At 39.8% G+C, this 26695-nt stretch overlaps 1 protein-coding gene across 1 annotated transcript in view; it reads right to left on the bottom strand.

Annotated features, from left to right (window-relative positions):
* Nucleotides 1–310: 310 nt before the first annotated feature.
* Nucleotides 311–26695, bottom strand: part of LOC126457634 (pyrethroid hydrolase Ces2a) — a 172874-nt gene continuing 146489 nt past the window's right edge. The window contains exons 10-11 of the mRNA XM_050094105.1: nucleotides 17184–17337; nucleotides 311–1117 (exon numbers count right to left, since the gene is read on the bottom strand). Of these exons, the coding sequence (XP_049950062.1) occupies nucleotides 844–1117; nucleotides 17184–17337 (428 nt within the window). The 3' untranslated portion in view covers nucleotides 311–843. The remainder of the gene's footprint in view (nucleotides 1118–17183; nucleotides 17338–26695) is intronic.

The raw sequence follows: 26695 nt of genomic DNA on the forward strand, positions 1-26695 counted from the left end.
CAGCCAGGCTGGTAGCACTGCCCCCCCCCCCCCCCCCCCCCCAACTCTGGTGAATTCTTCAAATTAAATCTACATGTGGGCTCAATTGCCAAAGCTTCATCTGTAAAATGCAAGACAGCCCATTGCAAAAACACTGAATGCACAAATATAAGATAACCCTGCATTTTTCGAATGATGAATTTGAGAAAAAACTCATCTATAATCCTTAATGTCTCACAAACTAATGCAAAGAAAAAAAGGACACGTCATCCAAAACTGTAATTTATAACACCAATAGTGGATGATTTTTCTGCTGAATAAAAGTATCAAGAAGCAGCAAATTTGTTGCATTTAATATTAAAGATGCACAATTATACTTTTTAACATTTGTTTTGAAATGTATGGAGTTAAACTGCTGTAATCTAAAATATTTGTTAATCTACACCATGAAAAAATACTAGAGAACTTTGGAGACATAACGTATTTAATACCTTCCTTCTTTACTGTAAATATTAATCAGTAATGGCAGAGAAATAATTTTATGCTATTATTATTGTGAACACTTTTGACAACAGCATACCGGCATTATCAGTGTGCAGAGAGGAGTTATCAAAAAGTTACTTAACAGAAGAAAATATATTTTTCTTCAGTACAGAAAATAAAATTAAAACTTTAACAAGAAATGAAGTTTCATTATTAAATCAACTGCAACATGAAGTTTACAGATAACGGTAAATTTATCTAGCACTAATATCAAAGGTATCACAAACAGCAGATCTTTAAAGTTTGCTTAAGTGAAGTTATTTCATAAAGCACTGCTTCTTATTTCGTCCATGAGAGAATGAGTCATTTGAGAGATTCCAACTATCCTCCAAAAGGTAAAATGTGTGTGTTAAGTGGAACAGCAACAGGTACTATTTTGACATCTGTAATAGAGCCAGCAAGATCCTTAGCGACGTTGAAAGCCTGGCATGATGTTGTTTGCAGACGTTCCGCTATTCCAGCCCAGGCAGCCAGCTGACAGAAACGGAAATCCTTAGCTGGCATGGGGTTTCTTGCTATTTGCAGATAGTTGTTGTTTGATCTACTAAACGGCAACCAGGTGCCTTTACCATCTGAAGTACCATTGACAGGGACTCTGTAAGGGAAAAAAGATACAACAATGTTCAATATGTCAATAATATATAGAAGCAGTGTATTCTTTGAGATCTCTTAGACAATTTTATTCTTAGTGTCAACCAATACTCCTCCTACCTACTCTCTCTCTCTCTCTCTCTCTCTCTCTCTCTCTCTCTCTCTCTCACACACACACACACACACACACACACACACACACACACACACACACACAAACAAACAAACATATTGTAGCAACAGATGTATGTGAGCCACAGAGCTTTTAGGTATTGTATATATTTAAGTTTCAAGTACTTCATGAACGTGATTAGTCTAAAGCAATACAAAATGACATATTAGTAGTGGAGCAGTACTTTGATGTGAGAAAAAATTGGGTTATTCACAAACTCAGGATAATAGTCCTTTAGGCTGCCGCCATATGTGTGATTTTTCCAGCAAGATTTGAGCTGGAAAAGTTGTGACAGTAATGTTAGCTAGTGTGTCAGCCACACAGACAGGAAAAAGTGCCAGGCCTTGGCAGTCAGATGGCTATGTACATATTCCACAAAACCAACTTCTCAAGAACAGCAATGGACAGTATTTCCTTGGATAGTTTTATTCTTGTGATGGTTGAATTCAAATACAGCAGAGGTAATGAATCCACCCTGTACTAACAAGTAGGTGAGAAGTCGATAGGAAACTTTGTTCTTGTACATGAGGACCTGAAGAAATAACATGATATATTTTCTGACTGTTATTCAATATGGGGTAATTCATTCAGAAAACTGTTATCTTTAGTGAAAACTGACATTTCTAAAACTAGTACAGTTACCAGGCATTGTACTTTTTGGTTGTTCTGGTAACTCTGACAGATAGCAATTACCGTTTCAGACACACTGACGTGTGTATAGACATAAAATTTGCTACAACCAAATACCCTCGCTAACTGTCCTGCTTATACTCCTCTTCCATTTGCAATTGTGGGTGATGCATTTGCCATATGTGCAAACCTCTTAAGACCTATTCCAGAAAAACCTTGACACCTCAGAAATATGCTTCTCAACTCCAATAGATAAGTGTTTTGTTGAATGCACATTTGCCATTTTAGCATGTGAATGGCAGATTTTGTACCTATCAATGGATGTGAATGTTGAATTTGCTGGCATTATAGTTACAACTTTTGTGTACTTAGAGCTGTGTGAGGAGCGTTGACAATCACAACTTTGAGAACACACTGACATATCTGTGACAAGTATGTGGAACTAGAGGCAACAAAGACACCAAATTTGTTAGAGATAACTTTGCAGTAGGGTTGCCAGGTTTTAAAACTAAAAATATGGGATATTTTGGAAATAATGGCCAAAATAGTCCCATCAAGCTTGCCCACATGAAAAAGAGAGAATCCTAGGATCATAAACTGGATATATCGATTGTTGACTTGGGAATGATAATCTTTGAATGATACGGAAATGTTACCATGAATAAATAATGAATCTTTATGAAACATGAGGAAAATTTTATCAAATATATAAACATGCAAAATGGATACAATATGAAAAAATCTGTAAAATACGGGAGACCTGTTGAAAATACTGCAATCCTACTTTGCAGACTTTTTCTGTTCTAGTCATGAATTGGAGCCTTGTCAAAATTTCTGTAAGGAATAAATCTTAATTGGTTGTCCTAACTTGAATAAGAACAACAACTTGATTGTAAATACACTCCTGGAAATGGAAAAAAGAACACATTGACACCGGTGTGTCAGACCCACCATACTTGCTCCAGACACTGCGAGAGGGCTGTACAAGCAATGATCACACGCACGGCACAGCGGACACACCAGGAACCGCGGTGTTGGCCGTCGAATGGCGCTAGCTGCGCAGCATTTGTGCACCGCCGCCGTCAGTGTCAGCCAGTTTGCCGTGGCATACGGAGCTCCATCGCAGTCTTTAACACTGATAGCATGCCGCGATAGCGTGGACGTGAACCGTATGTGCAGTTGACAGACTTTGAGCGAGGGCGTATAGTGGGCATGCGGGAGGTCGGGTGGACGTACCGCCGAATTGCTCAGCACGTGGGGCGTGAGGTCTCCACAGTACATCGATGTTGTCGCCAGTGGTTGGCGGAAGGTGCACGTGCCCGTCGACCTGGGACCGGACCGCAGCGACGCACGGATGCACGCCAAGACCGTAGGATCCTACGCAGTGCCGTAGGGGACTGCACCGCCACTTCCCAGCAAATTAGGGACACTGTTGCTCCTGGGGTATCGGCGAGGACCATTCGCAACCGTCTCCATGAAGCTGGGCTACGGTCCCGCACACCGTTAGGCCGTCTTCCGCTCACGCCCCAACATCGTGCAGCCCGCCTCCAGTGGTGTCGCGACAGGCGTGAATGGAGGGACGAATGGAGACGTGTCGTCTTCAGCGATGAGAGTCGCTTCTGCCTTGGTGCCAATGATGGTCGTATGCGTGTTTGGCGCCGTGCAGGTGAGCGCCACAATCAGGACTGCATACAACCGAGGCACACAGGGCCAACACCCGGCATCATGGTGTGGGGAGCGATCTCCTACACTGGCCGTACACCACTGGTGATCGTCGAGGGGACACTGAATAGTGCACGGTACATCCAAACCGTCATCGAACCCATCGTTCTACCATTCCTAGACCGGCAAGGGAACTTGCTGTTCCAACAGGACAATGCACGTCCGCATGTATCCCGTGCCACCCAACGTGCTCTAGAAGGTGTAAGTCAACTACCCTGGCCAGCAAGATCTCCGGATCTGTCCCCCATTGAGCATGTTTGGGACTGGATGAAGCGTCGTCTCACGCGGTCTGCACGTCCAGCACGAACGCTGGTCCAACTGAGGCGCCAGGTGGAAATGCCATGGCAAGCCGTTCCACAGGACTACATCCAGCATCTCTACGATCGTCTCCATGGGAGAATAGCAGCCTGCATTGCTGCGAAAGGTGGATATACACTGTACTAGTGCCGACATTGTGCATGCTCTGTTGCCTGTGTCTATGTGCCTGTGGTTCTGTCAGTGTGATCATGTGATGTATCTGACCCCAGGAATGTGTCAATAAAGTTTCCCCTTCCTGGGACAATGAATTCACGGTGTTCTTATTTCAATTTCCAGGAGTGTATATGTGAAGTAAAAAACAGAACTTAAGTTTTTCTTCCAGTTCTCTTTTCTCTCACTCTCCCCTCCAATAAGCACTATGATTACCATGACTCCATCTTAATGCTTTCGTTTTTATGGTCTGGGTACTTCATATTGTAAATTCATGGATTTTTTTCTGTACCTCCAAAATTAGCCATTAGCTGTCCCTGTAATCCATGTTGCACATCAATACTGAAACATTCTGGTTGGGAGCATATGACAAACAGATTGCCACATGAATATCTAATCGTTTAGCCACTGAGGCAGCTAGAATTCCTGCAGAGAAATAGGCTGTGGCTCATTCCTCTGTATGTGACCTTGAAGACAGGCCCCTCTGTGCAACAATGGTGGGAATTCCAGCACTCTGTGGCCACTCTCATTTAAACACACCAGTTCTGTTTATGCTGTATTTTTTCCATTTCCAATCCCACTGGATAAATCACACATGAGTGTAGCCTTGGTAAATATCATAGAAATGAAAATAAAAGTGTGACCAGGGCAAGTAGGAAGCTAATAAGGATTTTTCCTTTTAATCTTTAATTAATGTGTTGTCCAAAAGGATACATGTCTCTAGCCATTTTGTTCTGGAAACTAAAACTGGGGAACTATAGGACAACTGGTAGCAGCATAAGGACAATATTTGTTGTCAACCCTGGGAGTGACAGCTGGAGCACTGTTGGTTGCTTTGGAAATAATAAACCGTAAGTACATTCTTGAGGAAGTAAATTTCTCTAGAGCCTGGGGACTGGGTGTTTGTGTTGTCCTCATTGTTTCATTTCATTGCAAACAGGGTGGAAACACAGTTGCCTCGAAATATTTGTGTTAACTGCTGAACTACATCTCCAGCTAATCACCACCCAAACTGACAGACATGTTTGAACCTCGTCATTAACTCTGAACGTGTTGACCAGGTAGTAATTTACTTGGGTCCTGTATAAGAAAATATGGAGATAAAGTGAAATGTGAATAAGACCTCAGAATGCATTGTAAATTACAATCCACTTGCTAAAAATTATTGTACATGGAGTAACCATAGTTACTGTTCAGAGCAAACCTTGCATGAAAAATCCTACTTACCTCATTCTTAATAGCTAATTACAGTTTCCATAGTGTTTCACAGCAATATTCAGCATTCAGAATTTTGACTTTGGGTAGAAAGTGGATGAACAGAGTTTCCTTTCCATCTCAGCATTTATAAATTTCTGTGTACCTCAGAGTACTTCAATTTAGTCTCTCCCTGAGATGCCAATGCATAGATATATGCTCAGTGTCTGGGATAAATCAAGAAAGCAACTTTTTATCAACTGTTACTATGGTCTGATTCTTGTCATGGGACTCATGTTGCGTAGTGTGTGACCAATGATTGGGATATTCATGAGTAATTGATGCTAAATTCTCTGTCACACCTGTTTTCTTACAAGGGAACCTCCCCATCACACCCCCCTCAGAATTAGTTATAAGTTGGTACAGTGGATAGTGGAAAAACTGAACACAGATCAATCGAGAAAACAGGAAGAAGTTGTGTGGAACTATGAAAAAATAAGCAAAATATACAAACTGAGTAGTCCATGTGTAAGATAGGCAACATACAGGTGAGTGTAAACTCATGAGCGCCGTGGTCCCGTGGTTAGCGTGAGCAGCTGCGGAACGATAGGTCCTTAGTTCAAGTCTTCCCTCGGGAGAAAATTGTAATTTTTTTTTTCAGACAATTATCAAAGTTCAGGCACTCACATATAATCAACTTCGCTCTCCAAAATTCCAGGACATGTTCAGATTTGCTTGGACATATGCAGGATTAGATGGTCTACACATGGAAAAATTTGAAAATGTTAAAAACATGTTTTGACAGAGCACAGACAAAACTGTGCGACTGTGAAACTGTTGCATTCATTTGTTGCAGTTTATGTGACAAACTCTTATGTTTTCACACTTTTTTTTGGAGTGATTATCACATCAACAAGAAAACCTAAATTGGGCAAGGTAGAAGAATCTTTTTACCCATTCACCAAGTGTACAAGTTAGGTGAGTCGAAAACATATTCCTGTCATGTGACGCACATGCCGTCACCAGTGTCGTATAGAGTATATCAGACGTGTTTTCCTGTGGAGGAATCGGTTGGCCTATGACCTTGCAATCAAATGTTTTCGGTTTCCATTGGACAGGCACGTCCTTTCGGCTACTAATCACACGGTTTTGCGGTCCGGCCGCAAAACACAGACACTAAACTTATTACACTGAACAGAGACGTCAATGAACGAACGGACAGATCATAACTTTGCAAAAATAAAGAAAGTAAACTTTTCACTCTAGGGAAATTTGAACCAAGAACCTCTCGCTCCGCAGTTGCTCACGCTAACCACGGGACCACGGCGCTCCTGAACTCGAATTCTCCTAGATGATGCCTATCTTGCACATGGACTACTCAGTTTGTATATTTTGCTTAGTTTTTTCATAGTTCCATACAACTTCTTCCTGTTTTCTCGATTGATCTGTGTTCAGTTTTTCAAGGCCTATCCACTGTGCCAACTTATAACTAAATCTGAGGGGGGTGCGATGGGGAGGTTCCCTTGTTAGATCATCATTGTTGAAGTATAGCCATCCACTGCACTTTGGACATTTAGACAACTTTCAAAAAATTTCTTGGACTGACAATGAACCCTTTTCTTTGTCTATGAAATGGGCATCATACACTGCATAAGACTGAGGAGAAATTTTGATTGGGGCCACAGTGTGAGTATGCTGCAAAACTACAGACCCAATATTGCAGTTGTCAAATGAAGGAATCAAGGCTATCATTTTCAGCTATTACAATGATGATTCTGAAAGCAGCCAAGAAGTACCAACTGTTGCACATGATAAGCATTTTCTGAATATCTCACTATACATACACAGCCTTGTCCAATGTGACAATACAAACAGATGAGAAGCTGGAAAAATGTCAGCAATGTTCATTTATGATACGTTCCTTTTTATTTCCTGTCTCTTTAAATTTGTAATATTTCACTTGTGTTACTTTTTTATGCAACAAAATTATTTTTCCTCAGCACAGAAGCCACAATTAAACTTTTACTGTGTTTTCTGATACAGTCTGTGCTGGATATACACAAGCGAGGCCTTGGGCACCCAAGTGGAGTTCCTTGTAAGATACCCACCCATTGTCATTCTAAAACAGTTACAATGAAGTGGCACCAACAAAGTACTCCACCCATTCATTCAAAAAATTATACGTTTGTGAGGACAGTTACTGTAGACCAGCCTAATTGCAGTATTTTCAATACTGACTGAGTCAATCATGACCCACATTGTACAGAATCTACGAGAGGTAAGCCCCTGCCAAAACAACACAAACCTCACCACAAAAGCCAAATGATCAGAAACCCCTTAACCTTATATTCCTCCACCAGAATTTTTTCAAAATTTCCCAAAGTTCTCATTACAATACTGCATCATTTTCTCACTCAGCCACTAAAAGAGTACTATTTTACAGAGACATTTTTCGATTATCTCTACCTGGACAAAATGTTTGCAGTGAGTTTCAGTGTGCTCTTTCCCTTTTGTATTTATTTTTTAAGCCCCACTAAATGTAACTAAAATGCACAATTTATACTATTTGAAATCTCTTGCCAGTAACACAGTGATCTATTTACACAAATCCTTTCAATATAATTGTCTTAAGTCTTGCTGAAAAGCTAAACATGTAACACAAAAATCTTACTTCCTTTACAAGGATATAGATGCCCACCAACTCTAAAAGTGTTGTTGTTACAATGAATCAAGTAGTCAAGTGCTTATTGTAATCGTGTGTGTGTGTGTGTGGGGGGGGGGGGGGGGCGGCACATGCGCATGCACCTAGTGCTCAATTGCTAGTGTGAATGCTGTTTTCTGTTAGATGTTTCAGTGCTTCTTGAGTAAAGTCATTATAGGTGAGCAGCTGGTTGTAAAGGCTGTTACTGGCACATAATTAGTGTTCAGCCCCTAGCAAATGAGATAGGAACTGAAATTGAGAGTATCAAAGCAAAAGCTGAAATGCTTAACTCCATTTTCAAATGTTCCTTTCGAAGGAAAACCCAGGCGAATTGCCCCAATTTAGTCCTCATTCCACTGAAAAGATGAATGAAGTAAGTATTAGTGTAAGTTGTTTTGAGAAACAGCTGAACTCTTTAAAACAGAACAAAGCTCCAGGGTCCAATGGAATACCTGTCAGATTCTATACTGAATTTGTGGCTGAGTTAGCACCCCTGCTGCCTATAATCTATCATAGATCCCTTGAACAAAAAACCATACCCAGTTCTTGGAAAAAGGCACAGATCACACATGTCTACAAGAAGGATAGTAGAAGTGATACACAAAACCATCATCCAATATCCTTGACCTTGATTTTATGTAGAATCTTAGAACATATCCCAAGCTCAAACAAAATGAGGTATCTTGAACATAATGACCTCCTCAATGCCAACCAGCATGGATTCAGAAAACTACAGTCATGTGAAACCCAACTCGTACCTTTCTCACATGGCACACTGAAAGCTTTGGATCAAGGCAGTTAGGTAGCTGCAGTATTTCTTGATTTCTGAAAAGCATTTGACTCTGTACCATACCTATGCTTATTGTCAAAAGTATGACTGTATGAGGTATCAAGTGAAATTTGCAACTGGATTGAGGACTTCGTGGCAGGGAGGATGCAACATGTTGTTTTGGATGAAGAGTCACTGTCAGACGTAGAAGTAGCTTTAGGTGTGCCCCAGGGAAGTGTGTTGGGACCCTTGCTGTTCACATTGTATATTAATGACCTTGCAGACAATAGTAGATGACGCAGTTATTTTTAATGAAGCATTATCTGAAAGTAGCTGCATAAACATTCAGTCAGATCTCAGAAAAATGTCAGAGCAGTGCAAAAATTGGCAGCTTGCTTTAAATGTTCAGATAAGCAAAACTGTGCACTTCACAAAATGAAAAAATGTAGCATTCCATGATGACAATATCAATGAGTCACTGCTTGGAATGGCCAAATCATACAAATACCTGGGTGTAACACTTTGTATGGATATGAAATGATCACATAGGCTCAGTCATGGGTAAAACAGGACTTTGGTTCACTGGTAGAATATTGAGGAAGTGCAATCAGTCCACAAAGGAGATTGTTTACAAATCACTAATACGACTGATTCTAGAATATTGCTCAAGTGTGTAGTATCCATATTGCATAGGAGTAATGAAGGATATTGAACGTATACAGAGAAGGCTAGCATGAATGGTCACAGGTGTGTTCCATCCATGGGAGAGTGTTAGAGAGATACTGAAGGAACTGAACTGGAAGACTCTTTAAGACAGATGTAAACTATCCTGGAACTGGTTGTAAATGACAACTCTAGGAACATACTATAATATCCTGCATATCACTCACATAGAGATTGTGAGAATAAGATTAGAGTAATTACTGCACACACAGAGGCATTCAATCATTCTTCCTATGCCCTATACGTGAATGGAATGGGAGGAAACCCTAATAACTAGTACAGTGGGATGTACCTTCTGCCATGCACGTCATGGTGGTTTGCAGTGTATGGATGTAGATGTAGATGCAGATGTAGGTGATTCAGTAATGGTGTTTGGAGAGAAATGAAGATAAAAACAGTGGTAAGTGATTTGTAATTTCATTTAGTACATGAAAAATTTAAATATTTCTTAAGCATATTGCTACAGTAGCTTCAGTCCCATTTCCCATGTAGATGTAGAGGTTACCTTTCCCTTATTTTAAATACTGCTCCATCAGGAATTTCTGTTGTTGTTATAATCTTCGGTCATGAAAAACCTATTTGATGTTTCAACAGTCCTTGGTGCCACAGTCTGTGGATTGTGTAGCAGAACTTGCGACGACATATCATTTCTCCAGCTTACATAACTGCTTAAATTTTTAGTCCTACTCTTTACTTCAATGTTTACTTAGTTTATTAATCAATAAATGTTTATAAAATTCAATATTACACATATCAATATTAATATTAATTGTTAATTATACTGCAGACAATGGAAAACCTAAGAGATGCTGGCCACTTAGTTTGTTAGCACTCCTAAGTTCACCTAAGTGACTTGTGCATTTCTAGATATGAAACTAACACCTACGTGCACTGTTGTATTGCCAATGGTCATGCTGCAGTGGATACCCTAGTTCCCGTCAGCACTCCGAAATGAAGCATTATTGAGCATGGCCAGCACTTGGATGGGTGACCGTCTGAGTACGCTGTGGGCTGTTGATAATGTTCCCTTTGGTTTATGGCAGAGGGGACAGGAAGAGTGGTGGCAGTGTCCTGGATTAAATTCCGAACCTCTCTGCAGTGTCTCATAAAGAGAGGGCATGCAACAGTTGGTGGTGATCCGTCCGTTGGATGGGGTACTTCAGCTTGACAGCTCCCCTTGGTGATATTTGAGAGGAGTAGGCTACTTGGCAGCACTGCGTTTCGCCCTCTCCCTTCTCTCACTGTCATCCAACACACAGACGAGGCCACACTGCATATGCACATCCATTGCAGTCACGTACACTTAAGAGTAACACTTTGACAATGCGCGAAGCTCACACTTCATAAAGCAGAGGTGCCTACAGGTACAAAGGGTAGAAAACACCTTTCCAATTTAGGTGGCAGAACCTGCCTTGCAGGGTCTCCCAGTCGATCATACCATACGACTTTAATTTTACTGTTTCATTACTCTCAAACAGTAACATACAATTAATACCTGTAACTACTCTCACTGTTATTTACTATTTACACTTCTCTTATCTCTTGCACTTGTTTTCACTCCAGTTCCTTCTTCTTCTTCTTCTTCTTCGTATTCTTTATCTCAGTAACCATTCTTCATTCAATCAGCTTGATCCAATATTTTCCAAATTATGCCTGTCTTGTATAGAGTGTAGCCATGTATGGAAGTGAAACATGGACGATAAATAGTTTGGACAAGAAGAGAATAGAAGCTTTCAAAATGTGGTGCTACAGAAGAATGCTGAAGATTAGATGGGTAGATCACGTAACTAATGAGGAGGTATTGAATAGAATTGGAGAGAAGAGAAATTTGTGGCACAACTTGACTAGAAGAAGGGATCAGTTGGTAGGAGATGTTCTGAGGCATCAAGGGATCACCAATTTAGTATTGGAGGGCACCGTGGAGGGTAAAAATCATAGAGGGAAACCAAGAGATGAATACACTAAGCAGATTCAGAAGGATGTAGGTTGCAGTAGGTACTGGGAGATGATGAAGAAGCTTGCACAGGAGAGAGTAGCATGGAGAGCTGCATCAAACCAGTCCCTGGACTGAAGACCACAACAACAACCTGTCTTGTCCATAACACATACTGCAAGTCTCTACTGTTCTGTTTGAGGTGGGTATCAAATTAGAGTTGTGATTTAAATATCTATTCTTCTTGTCTTTGGGTTTCAAAACTTCTTCCAACATATTGTCAATTTCTTGTGAGTTAGTAACAATACCAGAGAAGGAAAGTTGCTACTCGTAATATAGCAGAGATGCTGAGTCGTGATAGGCACAACAAAAAGATCCACACAATTAAAGCTTTCAGTCATTAAGGCCTTTGTCAGCAGTAGACACACACACACACACACACACACACACACACACACACACACACACACACACACATCTGCAGTCTCAGAGAGCTGAAACCACACTGCTAACAAGCAGCACCAGTGCATGATGGGAGTGGCGACTGGATGGGGGTAAGGAGGAGGCTGTGGCGGGGAGGGGGAGGGAAAGTATGGTGGGAGTGGCAGACAGTGAAGTGTTGCAGTTTAGACGGAGGGCAGGAGAGAAGGTACAGAGGGGGGAGGGGGTAAGTAGTGGAAAGGAGATGGAATGGGATCAGGGAGGAGGCTGGATGGGTCAGGACAGTGACTAACGAAGGTTGAGGCCAGGAGGGTTATGGGAACGTAGGATGTATTGCAGGGAAAGTTCCCACCTGTGCAATTCAGAAAAGCTGGTGTTGGTGGGAAGGATCCATATGGCACAGGCTGTGAAGCAGTCATTGACATGATGGATATCATGTTTACTGTTTTTGTGTGTGTGTGTGTGTGTGTGTGTGTGTGTGTGTGTGTGTGCGCGCGCGCGCGTATGTGTATGTGTGTCTACTGCTGACAATAGCCTTAATGGCAGAAAGCTTTAATTGGTTGTGAATCTTTTTGTTGTGCCTATCGCGACTCAGCATCTCTGCCATATGGTGAGTAGCAAGTTTCCTTCTCTGGTATTGTTACATTCCATCCTGGATTTTCCATTGTTTGATTCTTGTGAGTTAGTGTCATTCACCAGTGAGACCTGTATTGTGTGTTACTTCTTATTCAAAAAATACTAAATTGTACTTCATTTTTATTAATTTACTGTTACATATTTTTCTGAAAAATACTTTCAACAATTGGAGAACCCATTTTTGGGGACAATATCTTGAATCTTCTAACTGACCTGAACTTTTCAAATTAATTAATGTAGTGAGGGAATCAACTAAAAGGCAGTTATAGCAACAATAACTAAAGTGTAATAAGAAATGCAAATAAACATAGGTAAATACATGGTTATTCATAAATATCTCTGGGGTTTCAAAAGATGACTTTGTGAAACTTAAAGATGTACTGAAAAACTACATGTGTCACTGCATAGAATGTATATCCTAGTTTTGATTTGTAATACATGCCATGGTTTAGTTTCAGATTGTACCACTTGGGTACAGATGTGTTAGAACATATAGACAAATCATCTGTCACATCATGCAACCTAATGAGCAGATTTCTGAAGCGGCTTCTGCTGTTGTACATTCCCAGGTAGCAGTAGCATCAGCAACTTCAGTGAATTGCATGCACTATTCAGGTTAATCATGTCAAAAAAGGCACCCATATAATAGCACCTGTAATGCAAGTTAAAAATGTGGAGAGATGATCTCTCCAATGATATATGTCTCTTTTCTACATGTCTTCTAGTTTTCACACAGTTGTCTCCTAAAAGCCTGGAGGTACTTACAAATAGCCCTGTATTTTTGCTTAGCAAGAGTGACAGAACATTGTAGAGTATCTAAGCTGTCAACATATTCAGCTTTTGGGGATGAAGTCTTAGATTTAATTCCTCCAATGATAGGTAGCATATTGGGCAACAAGTTTCCTCCAGTGAATTCGATCTGTGCAATGGATGTTGTCTGATCTGCGAATGACATCCTTGTAATACAGTGATCTTGGCATATGTTTATGTTACATGGCTATCCAGAACCTAGTCTACCATTGTGAGAATCTACACCCGTCAGGTCAGTTTTTAGATATTGCAGTTCAAACTCTTGAAAGGACACAAATCCCCTCAAAATTTTTCAGTTGGCTGAGAGAAACAAGAGTGAGTTGTATTGGAATTATAAATTTGCCTTGCACTGCTGCACCAGACAAGCTTTTCGCAATTGTTATAATGTTTTTAAACTCAGCTATAGACATTACACTTGTATCATTACTACATAACTGTGATGGTAGAATTCTTTAAAATCTTTATCAGGCCCTCTATTGCTTTACTGCAAATGCATACTTGTATGCATATTAAAATCAACCTTGTACTAGAGCATACTGCACGTTTATTACCACAAGAACACCTAGACACTCCATATACCTAAACTGTGTTTCTTTCCATCTGGCTAAAATTCTAGAGAATATCTTTTAAAATTTGGCTACAGAGAACTTTTGTTCATTTTTTGTAGTACCACTCTTGTGTGAAAGTCAAATTTTTGGGATTATTATAAAATAATGGCTGTTAGTACATTGCCAGGGCAGCCTAGTTGTCCTACAGATCTAAAGCAACAGCTAAAGAGAATTCACCACAATCCAGTTTGTCATGTGTGGCTTTTGTCAAAATGCTAAAAGATGTTATCCATTTATGACAGTTTCCTCCAACTCATAACATGTAAAAGGAGCATTCAATAAGTAATGCAACACTTTTTTTCTGAAAGCTGATTGGTTTTACTCAGGATTCCAACATGTCATATTATTCCACACTTTTTGGGCTACAGAACCCTATTTTTCAACATATCCTCTGTTCAAAGTGATGGCCTTAGGGTACCTTACCAGGAGGGCCTGTATGCCTGCATAGTACCACTTTACTGGTCGACGTCAGAGCCAACAACTTGCTGCATCAATAACTTCCCCATCATCCACGTACTGCTTCCTGTAAGCACATCCTTCACTGGGCCAAACAGATGAAAATCAAAAGGAGCAAGATCTAGACAGTAGGGTGGATGAGGAAGAACTGTCCATTGAAGTTTTGAGTTTATCTCAGGTGCGCAGACTTGCATGAGGCCTTGCATTGTTATGGAGAAGGAGAAATTCATTTGCATTTTTGTGGCAGTGAACATGCTGAAGTAATTTCTTCAGTTTCCTGAGGGTAGCACAATACACTTCAAAGTTGATCATTATGGCATGAAGGTAGGCATTAAACAGAATAACAACTTCAGAGTCCCAGAAGATCATCGCCATGACTTTACTTGCTGAGGGTGCAGCTTTGAACATTTTCTTCAAGGAGAGATGGTATCGTGTCGCTCCACAGATTCCCATTTTGTTTCTGGTTCGATGCTATGAACCCATGTTTCAGCGGCTGTGATGATGTCTGATGAAAATTTGTCATGATCGCTCTTGTAAGGCACAAGCAGTTCTGCTCAGATGGTCCTTCATTGCTCTTTATGCTTTATGGTCTTGTATTAGGCAGTGAAGAATCCAGTGGGCACACACCTTTGAGTATCTCAACTGGTGGACAAGTGTGTCAGCACTACCAACAGAAAGATCTAGTTGAGCAGCAAGATGTTTGACAGCAATCTGTTAAGCACCTCAAATGAGAGTGCCTGCATGTTCCAATACTGCAGGAGTCACAGCTGTGGGCAGTAGGCTGAGATTCAGGTTTGCACAACCTTGTTGCAATGATAGATACCTCACCCAATGGTTCACCAAGCTTTTGTTCACTGCCAGGTCTCTGTAGACATTCTGCAAGTGCCTAGAAATATTTTTGATGCTCTGGTTTTCTGCCAAAGGAAACTTGATGACACCTCTCTGCTTGGAATGCAGCTCCATTACAGTATTGAAGGCTATGTGTAGTGCTGCCATCAATTGGAACTTCATGAGACCTTAGGGACTGAAGCAGGAATATTCCATGATGTCCTGCAACAAATTCTGCATTTTTTCAAGTGAAATTGGGCGAGAAAAAAATGTGTTGTGTTACTTATTGAATGCCCCTTATAATTTTACATGTGTAGACAATGTCAAAATAGATGGAAATATATACATAATGCATTCTGCTCTCTGAAACAATTATACAGTGTTCCACAATATTTGATTCTAAAATTACAATATGCCAAATCATAGTACAACCAAGAGTTTTTTTTCTATGCCACTTAGCATTACCTTTATGGCTAAGACAAAGTTAATCTCTTTATAGTCTTTTCCTGCTCTTGCAGTTGCTCCTGTTAGTTACTTAGTTAAACATGTTCCATAGATCATGAAGCTGCACATAAAAACTAGTTTCATTGTGTGACTATTCTTTTTTACAATGCAATGTAATTTCTTTTCCTAATTGAAAATAAAATGTATTCTTTTCCTCTCATAATATTCTGTCACATACACTGTTGCTTCTTCTGCCTTTTGTGTTATAATATATTGCTGTTGCTGACTAATAGTGATTGTTTGATGTCGTAATTGCCCATAAACTGATATGTCATTACCTGTCACAACAATTACTGTTCATTGCAGATTGTAGTCTGTCAAACCATGTGGTTTCTGACAGTTTTTATCACTTCAGTATCATCAGAGAAATGGCAGAAAATTAATCATTTGACTACTGATGATGTGAGTGAAATTAAAACTCTTACATATGTACGTGATAAATTACTGAAGAACAAACACACAAAAGGTCAAACACTTGTGTGATCTGCATCACTGGCATTTGACATTAGCTTTTAATTCTAGCATTTCTGACAGATAAACATCACTCCTTCCTTGTGTGCATAATTCATCCTATGTTTTACAATACTTACTATATTAATTAGACTGATTATTTTCTTGTGTATGTATCACTCTTCAATGAAATGCAAGATGATGTAACTTACCAAACGAAGGTGTTGGTATGTTGATAGACACACAAACAAACACAAACACACACACAAAATTCAAGCTTTCACAACCCATGGTTGCTTCATCAGGAAAGAGGGAAGGAGAGGGAAAGACGAAAGAATGTGGGTTTTAAGGGACAGGGTAAGGAGTCATTCCAATCCCGGGAGTGGAAAGACTTACCTTAGGGGGAAAAAAGGACAGGTATACACTTCCGCGCGCACACACACACACACACACACACACACACACACACACACACACACACACATGATATGTAAGTGTGATATGTGTGTGTGCGAGTGTATACCTGTCCTTTTTTCCCCCTAAGGTAAGTCTTTCCGCTCCCAGGATCGGAATGACTCCTTACCCTCTCCCTTAAAACCCACATCATTTCGTCTTTCTCTTTCCTGATGAACCAATCGTGGGTTGCGAAAGCTTGAATTTTGTGTGTGTGTTTGTGTGTCTATCAACATACCAATGCTTTCGTTGGTAAATTACATCATCTTTGTTTTCAGATATATTTTTCCCACGTGGAATGTTTCCCTCTACTATATTCATTAAATGAAATGTAATATATATTTATTGTAATGAATACAGTAATCAGTGTCCTTTTAATTTAGATGCAAGGTTTTAACCCATTCTTATTGAGTTTGCTAGATGTTTTGTATCAGTTTACCTTATTTTTGAAGTAGCCACAGTTTACAACACAGCCCGTCCCATCTCGAATGTCATCCTCATATAGAAGTAGTACCTGTAAACAGCACTGAAGCAATTCTATGCAATTCAAATTTTTAATGATAATGACTTACCCAGTTTTTGCAAACTCTGCTATGTATGATGTCATCAGGTCTTGCACTGCAAGGTCATCAGGATCCGTAAGTTTAAAACTAGTTCCAGGTATTTTATTCCCATCAAGTGGCAATGCATCAAACAAAAAGGGCAAATCATCTCCATGTCCAATACCTGTGAAGATTTACTTTATCAACGCATACATCATTCAAAAATTTGGTTACATGAAAAGGAAATTTTATCCCTTGATTTAGAGTATACTGAATCTACATTACTGTCTACATGAGACCTATCGTCAATTACTTACCTGAACTCTGTTCAGTGCTGCTGGAAAGATCAGAGCAGATGAAACTGCCACTCATGCACCTCGGCAAAGTTGCTGTGTTTGGTGACCTAATAGCAACAAACTTACTTGTTTATGCGTGCATCATGTACAGGGTATGATGTGATAGACAAGGAATGATGGCTAGAGACCCTTGGTGTCCCTAGATTCACTTTGTCAACTGTGTGACTAAGTGATGCTACAATTACCGACTGACTGACTTACATCCAACAAAACTCAAAAGACAAACTGGGTATTTCTGAAAAGGAGAACTTCTGTGATGAGACTGACATAGCCTCTTAGATCCACGTGGAAGATGAGCTGCAGCTGACAATGGATCCTAAGGCCATTACACAGAACAAGCATGACCTGGAAGCATCAGTTTCTCATTTCTACATCCAAAATTAGGAATGAGACTGGATGAAGTTCCACACTGAGCTACAGTGTAACACATTCTTTGAGATCACTGTCAAGTATCTTAACAGTAACTTTATGGTAGAGATAAAGGCAAATTATTTGTATGGTTATAAGTCAATCGCCCATTTTCTCAACAAGTACATTGTCCCAGCATCTGATAATATGGAGCTGCTGTGGCAGTAAAAGGAGGAGACACTGGTCAATTTGGTGGTGTCGAGACTTCACAAACAACTCAAAGCAGGTTCCTTGAGAAGATGCCTGCTATAATGTGCATGGCAAAACAAAGTGAAACACCAGTAGCTTTGGCCACCATTTTAGAAAGTTTCTCTTAGGTGAATACCAGAGATATCCCCAGTAATCCCTCAAAATAAATCCCCAGTTGGGAGATATAACCATCCCCCTCCCCATACCCGTACAGTTTTTCATAAAAGTTAAAGATGTAAACAGAATAACTATTACCTATAACCTGTAGCTCCAAAAGGCAATTAAGACAAGCTCTCAAACAGTCTGCCTTCTCCCTAAGAAGAGGGAATGAAATGTATGGGGAGGACTGCATGACCATTTACAGGTCTGTAGTTGTTCCTATTCAAAAGTTTCTTTGTGGTATAGAAGGAATTGTTAAGAAAGTGTCTTCATTTTAAAACACTACTTCTATCTGTGAAGCATTTCATTTATGTAAGTAGACTGGCAAAGAGTATTACAGCTTTCAGTAGAGTTTGTACGGAATTTATCTACAAGTAATGCCAAAAAATTATCCCACTGCTTAGTATTGAGTGAAAGTATGCCAGCAACAAGTCTTCAGATTAATTCAGTGAAAGACATTTCTAAATACTAAGCAGGCAAGACTGAGCTTTTTTATTATTTTCTCCATATGCTGGTGCTACCTCAGTTTCATATACTTAGAATATCACACACAAAGTTTCAATTAGTGTGTGTTCATTAATTTCATTTGTTTGAAATTGCATAATGTGGGTATTTGTAAGGTTAAGAGTTAAGCTTTTAGTTGTGAACATATACATGTACATGTACATCTATATCTATATCTACACAACTACATACATAGTCCGCAAGCCACCTTGGAGGAAGGTACCCTGTACCACTACTAATAATTTCCTTTGCTGTTCCATTGGCAAATAGAGTGAGGGAATATAACTGACTATATGCCTCCATATGAGCCCTAATTTCTCAAATATTGTATTTGTGGTCCTTACACAAAATGTATGTTGGCAGCAGTAGAGTCGTTTTGCAGTCAGCTTCAAATGTCTGTTCTCTAACTTTTCTCAGTGGTGTTCCTCAAAGAGAGTATTGCCTTCCCTCCAGGGATTCTCACTGGAGTTCCTGAAACATCTCGGTAACCCTTGCGTGTTGTAAGAACCTACCGGTAACAAATCTAGCAGCCCACCTCTGAATTGCTCCAATGTCTTCCTTTAATCCGACCTTGTATGGATCACAAACACTCGGCCAGTACTCAAGAATAGGTGCACTAGTGTCCTATATGCAGTCTCCTTTACAGATGAACAGTTTTCCTAAATTCTTCCAATAAACTGAAGTTTACCATTCACCTTCTGCATCACAATCCTCACATGCAAGCTCCATTTCATATCACTTGGTAATGTTACTTCCAGATATTTAAATGATATGACAGTGTCAAGCAGACCACTACTAATGCAGTATCCGAACATTATGGGTTTGTTTTTCCTATTCACCCTTGTTAACTCACTTTTTTTTTTACATTTAGAGTTAACTGCCATTCTTCACACTAACTAGAAATTTGGTCTTAAGTCATCTTGTATCCTCATACAGTAACTCAACTTTGATACCTTACCATACACCACAGCATCATCAGCAAATAACCACAGATTGCTGCCCACCCTGTTTGCCAGATCATTTATGTATATAGAAAATAACAGCAGTCCTATCATGCTTCCCTGGGGTTCTCCTGATGATACCCTTGTTTCTGATGAACACTTGCTTCCAACAACAATGTAATGGGTGTTATTACTTAAGATGTCTTTGAGCCACTCACTCATCTGGGAACCTATTCTACATGCTCATACCTTTGTTAACAGTCTGTGGTGGGGCACCATGTCAAATGCTCTCTGGAAATCTAGAAACATGAAATTTGTATGTTACCTTCTGTCCATAGTTCAAGTATATCACGTGAGAAAAGGGAGTTTCACATGAGTGATCTTTCTCAATCCATGCTGATTTGTGGACATAAGCTTCTCAGTCCCAAGAAAATTTATTACAGTCAAACTGAGCATATGTTCAAGAGTTCTACAGCAAACCGGTGATAGGGATATTGGTCTATAGTTTTGTGGGTCCATTTTTTTACCCTTCTTGTACACAAGTCACCTGCACATTTTTTCAGTCACTTGGGAATTCACAATAAATGCAAATTAAGTAAGGGACCAGTGCCATGGAGCACTCTTTGTAAAACCAAATTGGGATTCCATCAGGACCTGGCAACTTATTTGTTTTCAACTCTGACAGTTGTTTTGCTTTGCCAGGGATGCTTATTACTATGTCGTCCATATGGGAGTGTGTTTGACGTACAAATGATGGTATGTTTGCACAATTTTTCTACATGAATGATTTCTTAAATGCAAACTTCAACTCTTTTGCTTTCGTTTCCCTATCTTCAACTCCCACACCAGACTAGTCAATGAGCGACTGAATAGAAGCCTTAGACCCACTTATTGACTTTTTATAGGACTAGAATTTTCTTGGATTCTCAACCAGATCTTTTGCTAAGGCATAATAGTGGTAGTTATATGATCTTTTCACAGACACACAAATCCCTACTAACCTTTGCTTGTTGCCATTTGCGTGTTGTCTTTTGGACCAGAAGGGCAACACCCTTTGCTTTCTCAGCATTTTCTGAACTTTGTTTTTAAACCATGATGGGACATTTCCATTCTTAATCCACTTAAAAGACTCACAGTTCTCCAGTTTCTGTCGAAACTTTGCCCATAATTCCCCTACCTCCATTTTACTGGAACTATGTGATGTCAATTCACTGTCTGAGTGAGATGCTAACAACTTCTTATCTGCTCTTTCTAGCAGAAACACTCTCATAGCCTTTGTAACTTTCATAACCATAGTTGCGATAATGACATCATGATCACTATCCTCATCTCTATACTGACACTATTGATAAGGTCTGGTCTGTTTGTAGCTAAAAGGTCTAAGATATTTCCATTGTACATGGGCTGCCAAATTAGCTGCTCAAGACAGTTATCAGCAAATGTGTTCAAAAGTACTTTGCAAGACTGTCTGTCTGTACCCCATGCAATGAATCCGCAGACATCCCAAACTATACTTGGTAGGTTAAAGTCACTTCCAACTAGTACTGCATGATCTGGATATTTACGCACTACTGACCATGGAGTTTCTTTGCATTATTCTAGAACTATCACAACAGAATTGAGTAGGTGGTAAAAACATCCAACAATTAACTTGGTTTCACCTGGATCTGTTACTCACAACCAGATAACTTGACTGTCATGCTTGACTTTGACCTCAATAGAAACAATATGTCTGTCAACTGCAATGAACACTCCCTATGGCATCTAATATGTCTTTCCAAGATATGTTCCATGACTCGCTAAATATCTCAGAGCACTGTACCTTGGGTTTCAGTGAGATCTCAGTCCCAATAATTATCTGAGTGTACTGACTGGTGAGTGTTCATCACAACATCTCAAACTACCACCTACCCTAGGAAAACACCCATGTGCACTCCATTAGTACTCTGCTACCTGAGTACCTGCTCGTTTGTGTAGAACAGACCTGATCTATCAAGGGGAGTCCTACAAATCCCCACTCAATAATGCAGGTCCAAAAATCTGCAGCCAAGACTGTCAAAGAGTTGACAAAGCCTTCGGCTGAGATCCTCCACTCAGCTCTAAACCAAAGGAGCCCGATGAACCCTGGGAACAATGTTGCAGGTTGTGAGCTCTGCTTGGACACTGTGTGTGAGGCCAGCAGTCTTCTCCATCTCTGCTTGCCACTCGTATGAACCGAGGACAGCCTCAGAGCCAATGCAACAGATCTCATTGATGATGATGTGAGCCACAACTTGCAGATGACTGCACCCAGCATGCTCAATAGCTGCAGGCCAGACCACCTCTACATCTTGGATGAGGCCCCTCAGCAGAAATACTAAGTGCACATTGGATTTCTTTCCAGCCTTGAATGTTGTCTTCCTGCGGGGCTTCATAATGCGCCTTATGTTGGAGCTCCTGATACCTAACAAAAGTATGCCCATGTGAGCCTGTTTGGACTCTGCTGAAGGAATAGCCACCTGTTGACTCAAAGGGCAAAAAGACGAGGCCAGATGGCCAGCCTCCACATCGCTCTCTGCTTCATGTGACGTGAACACATTACCACCCACCGCTCACTCTGCTGGGAGTGCAGATGCATCATGACGGGTACACTAGGAATTGCCTTGACAGCAGAGCCCATTGGCAAAGCAAGCAACACCTGTGGTGTCCCATGTGATGCAGCAGTTCTCTGTCACCACTACACCCTGAGGCAGCAGCCTGAAGGTGGCTGACTGTAGCCAAAAGCTTCTTCAACTGTTCGTGAATTGTGGCTAGCTCCTCCCTTCTAGCTGAAGAAGCAAACTACAAGAACAGACAGAAACCTATACTTGCAACTGGTGCCTTAATGAGCTGTGCAGCTGACTGTTCAGAAGAAATGAAGACTGTACTACAAACTTCCTGAATTTACACTTAACAGTTGAAAATGCGAGATTAAACATATTAAAAAGAAAAGCACACATGGAATTTAAGAAATATGCAACTAGTAAAATGCAGGAGAAGCTAAATATGTAACTTGACACTCTGTAGAAATGAGCGGGGTCAGGAGAGGTCCTGCTCCACAGTTTTCTGGGTTATGTCTAGTACAGATGTGTTTGTCCTCTTTGTGAATATACTTGTATTATCAGTAAACAATGAAAGTTTTGAAGAGCCCTCCAGTGTTCCTGGTAATCACTTATTTTGGTTGACAACAGGAGTGGGCAAAGCACTGAACCTTGCAGGAACCCATATTTAATATTTTCGCACTCTGAATTTAATTTGATCTGTTAATGTGACCTTCATTTTTCTGTAGTCAAGGTATGATTCGATGAAAGTAAGGGAGGATATCTGTAGTACTGTAATATTTTAATTTCACTATTAAAATTTTATGAACTACTTGATCAAAGGCTTTTGCAACTTCAGAAAATGACACCAGGATAATTCTTCTTGTTTATTTCTACCATAACTGAGTTTGTGAGCTCATACAATACTTTCTTTGTAGAGAATCCTTTATGGAACCCAAGCTGAGCGCAGGCATAGAAAGGTGTTGTCAATGAAATGATACAGTTTTCTATCATAAGGCACCCTCTCAAAACATTTATGAGAACAGTTCAAACAGGGAGATATTTCTATTATTAGAGGTCACTTACCTATGTCTATTTTTATAAGTAAGTGTTACAATTCCATAGTTATGTACTTCAAGAAATACATCTTGACCCATCGTGTGATTGCAAAAGCAACTCGAGAGAGGTGCTATCAAACTAGAAAAAGTTTTCAGTAGTTTGGATTAACTACTATCATAACCAAAACAACTCTCTTTCAGTGCTCAATGTTTTTCGTATTTTCCCTAGCACTTGAGTTGGCAAAAGTGAGGTCTGCTGATGGAGTATGTATGGCATGTTGAAGTAAATGTAATAGATCTTCTTTCAGTGGTCCAGTTTTTCTCCCTGTGTTTTCAGCTACTGTTACAATGAATCTGTAGTTGTCCTGTACTGAGTGTTAATGCTTATTTCTTTCTTTCTAGAAGCAGTTATTGATTTACAAGAACTTTATCAGACAATTATAGTCTGATTATCGCCTTGAAAGCTGAAAACACATTCTTTAAATAAATTAATACTGTACAACTATTACAGTTTGTGTTTCTCATCAATATATATTAAGTTTTCTACAAAGTAGTGATGGAAGAACCTATTAAAATTTGAAAGAATTTAGTAAGTTTAGCAGTTAATAGTTTGAATCTAACATCATCTGTTTTATAACTATTGTCATCAGGATACTGAACATCATTTGCTCTATCATGGGTATTAGTTTCAAGCCCAGTAATACTCCAGATTGTCTCTGCATCATTCTTGGAAATTAATTTTTTCTTCATAGTTCATACTTTTTGTTTATTTTCTATTACGGAATGAAGAAAATTTTAATATTGCTTCTGGTGCACGTTTAAGTATTGGTTATAACTCATCCAATAAATAAAGCTCTCCCTTTCTAGCACAGCCTTAGTTGATTTTAGATGGCTTTCACTGTAATTTTCCCTGAACCATTGTGAATGAAAACTGGATTCATAGTACTGTCAGAACCTTTTAAGGAAATAATTAAATTTGTCATTGATTATGTGTTCTTGGTAAACTTCATCCCATTTTTCATTCTGTGAGCACTCTCTGAATAATGTGACTTACTGAGCATTTATAATTCTATGACGGTGTATGTTTCTTTTTCTAGGCAAAACCGATGAAGTTGGACATTTTATTGTTGCTATTTGACTGCCATGATAAGATAAACTAATTATTATGGGGTTCTCATATACTTTGAGGGAAACAGTTGCATTTAAAAATAAATTATCAGTCACAGTTTGCATAAGGCATCCTACTTTCATTGGATATGTTACTTCAGGGGAAAACTCCAAGCTGGACATCAGTAACTCTAAGTGCTCTCCATCAGAACAATAAAAATTGTAATTAATAGTGAAATCACCATCTCTCAGTTTTTTTTACAATGTCTTATTAACACCATCTACATTGACAGTAAAAAAAATCACAACACCAAGAAGGAACTGGGTGACATACCGTATTTACTCGAATCTAAGCCGCACTCGAATCTAAGCCGCACCTGAAAAATGAGACTCGAAATCAAGGAAAAAAATTTTCCCGATTCTAAGCCGCACCTGAAATTTGAGACTCGAAATTCAAGGGGAGATAGAAGTTTTGGGTCTAGTGCAGCAGGGGATACAACCCGTCGGCTTTGGACAAGGACGTCACAAGCCGCCAGAGAGCAGTTTACCATTTTCGCTTTTGCTGTTATGTTTCAGTTTAGTTTTTTTACTGATTGCTTAATAAAGTGGATCTGTTTATTGTATCTCGTGAGATTTTTTTTTTAAAAAGTCAAAAAACACTTATCAGCCACTGAAGGGAGCTACAACACTTAAGAAGAATCGCTTCTCGATTGGCCACTTGTGACGTCATTGTCCAAAGCCGACGGGTTGTATCCCCTGCTGCACTAGTCCCGAAGTTTTAGGCCGCACCTCCAAATCGAAACTAAGTTGGTCCATTATGATACGAGACACAATTGAGGTCGAACGAATGCCGATACAGCTACAGTAGTTTGGTCCGAGTCGTAAGCTTAGCAGTTAAGCTTCACCAGGAAGCCATTGCTATGTGTCAGGCGCTCCGTCCGTATTTATACGGGTACCCTTCCTTTTTCACGTGCTTCGTCTGGTTTGAATTGATTGCTTATTTTTCTTTGATCTGATAAGTGCCGTTATGTGTTTACGTAACTCTAAGCTGAAAATGCATTACTGTACTGTGTCATGCATTGTTTGTCGCATTCTGATAATGGCTTGCTCTTGTGCGCGGTTACTTGCACTGCTGCTTTCTTTGATAATGATCAACAAGAACCAAATACTAGACTGCATATGATGGAAGATGTTCTGAACGAGAGTTTAACGAACATTTTTCTCCGTTTGAAAATCTTTGCAGACGCCTCTTTAGTACATTATATTCTGCACAGAAATTAGTCATCTTAGATTTAAAAATCTAGTCAATTGCCGTGCTTCATTTCTGACTGTATCACTATTAGGCATAAGAATAATACGAATATAAACATGACATGATTTGTGTATTCTTCCGCGTTTGCTGTGCTCTCGCTCTAGTTTCGTAGTTTATTAGGCAGACAGGATTTAAATGAGACAGCAGCAAACATGAAAGAATACATGGCAAAATGTTTATATTCGTATTATCCTTATGGTGAAGAGAATACTGCATGTGATTCACAATTCATAAAAGTTCCTAGTAGCAACCATCTCTTCTCATAGGTAGGAAAAAATTCAGGATGTAAAGTTTCCCATATTGACAAACACTCCAGTCTTGCCAGTTGGATTTTCGTAGTACATTGAAATGCTGCTAGAAGATGAACAATACGAAATTTCTATTTACTTCGTTGGATGATGTATGAAAGTGCAGTGGTCGAAACTCGGGGCGGAGAAAAAAGCTCGTTTTCCACTTTTTTTTTTAATTTATTTACTGACGAAGAGGTTTTGGCGCCAGTATTTATCTTTGTGCCTGCAAGACATGCCTGTTGTAGCGCTACATATATTCGATGGCAGAAGTTAGTTGTGGCGGCACCTACCAACATTTTTCAGAACTTCCGCTTACTTTGCACTCGATTCTAAGCTGCAGGCGGTTTTTTGGATTACAAAAACCGGAAAAAAAGTGCGGCTTAGATTCGAGTAAATACGGTAAACAAAAGTTGGTAGGCATGTTTCTACACCTGATAGATCGTGTCTATTCCAATTTCGTGCCAGTAGTATAAGAGTGGCACTAGTAGTGCCACTTAAAGGATGCAAATAGGTTTGCTTTAAACACATGCTGTAACAGTAATGAGCATTAGTTACCTATGGCACTGGGCATCGTGAGTTGATGTTTTTGAAGAATGACTTTAAGATGACAAAGAAGCCATTATCAACACCACACTGAGTTTGAATCAGGTCACGTAATAG

The sequence above is a fragment of the Schistocerca serialis genome, chromosome 2 (assembly GCF_023864345.2).
Source record: "Schistocerca serialis cubense isolate TAMUIC-IGC-003099 chromosome 2, iqSchSeri2.2, whole genome shotgun sequence".
Taxonomy (NCBI): domain Eukaryota; kingdom Metazoa; phylum Arthropoda; class Insecta; order Orthoptera; family Acrididae; genus Schistocerca; species Schistocerca serialis.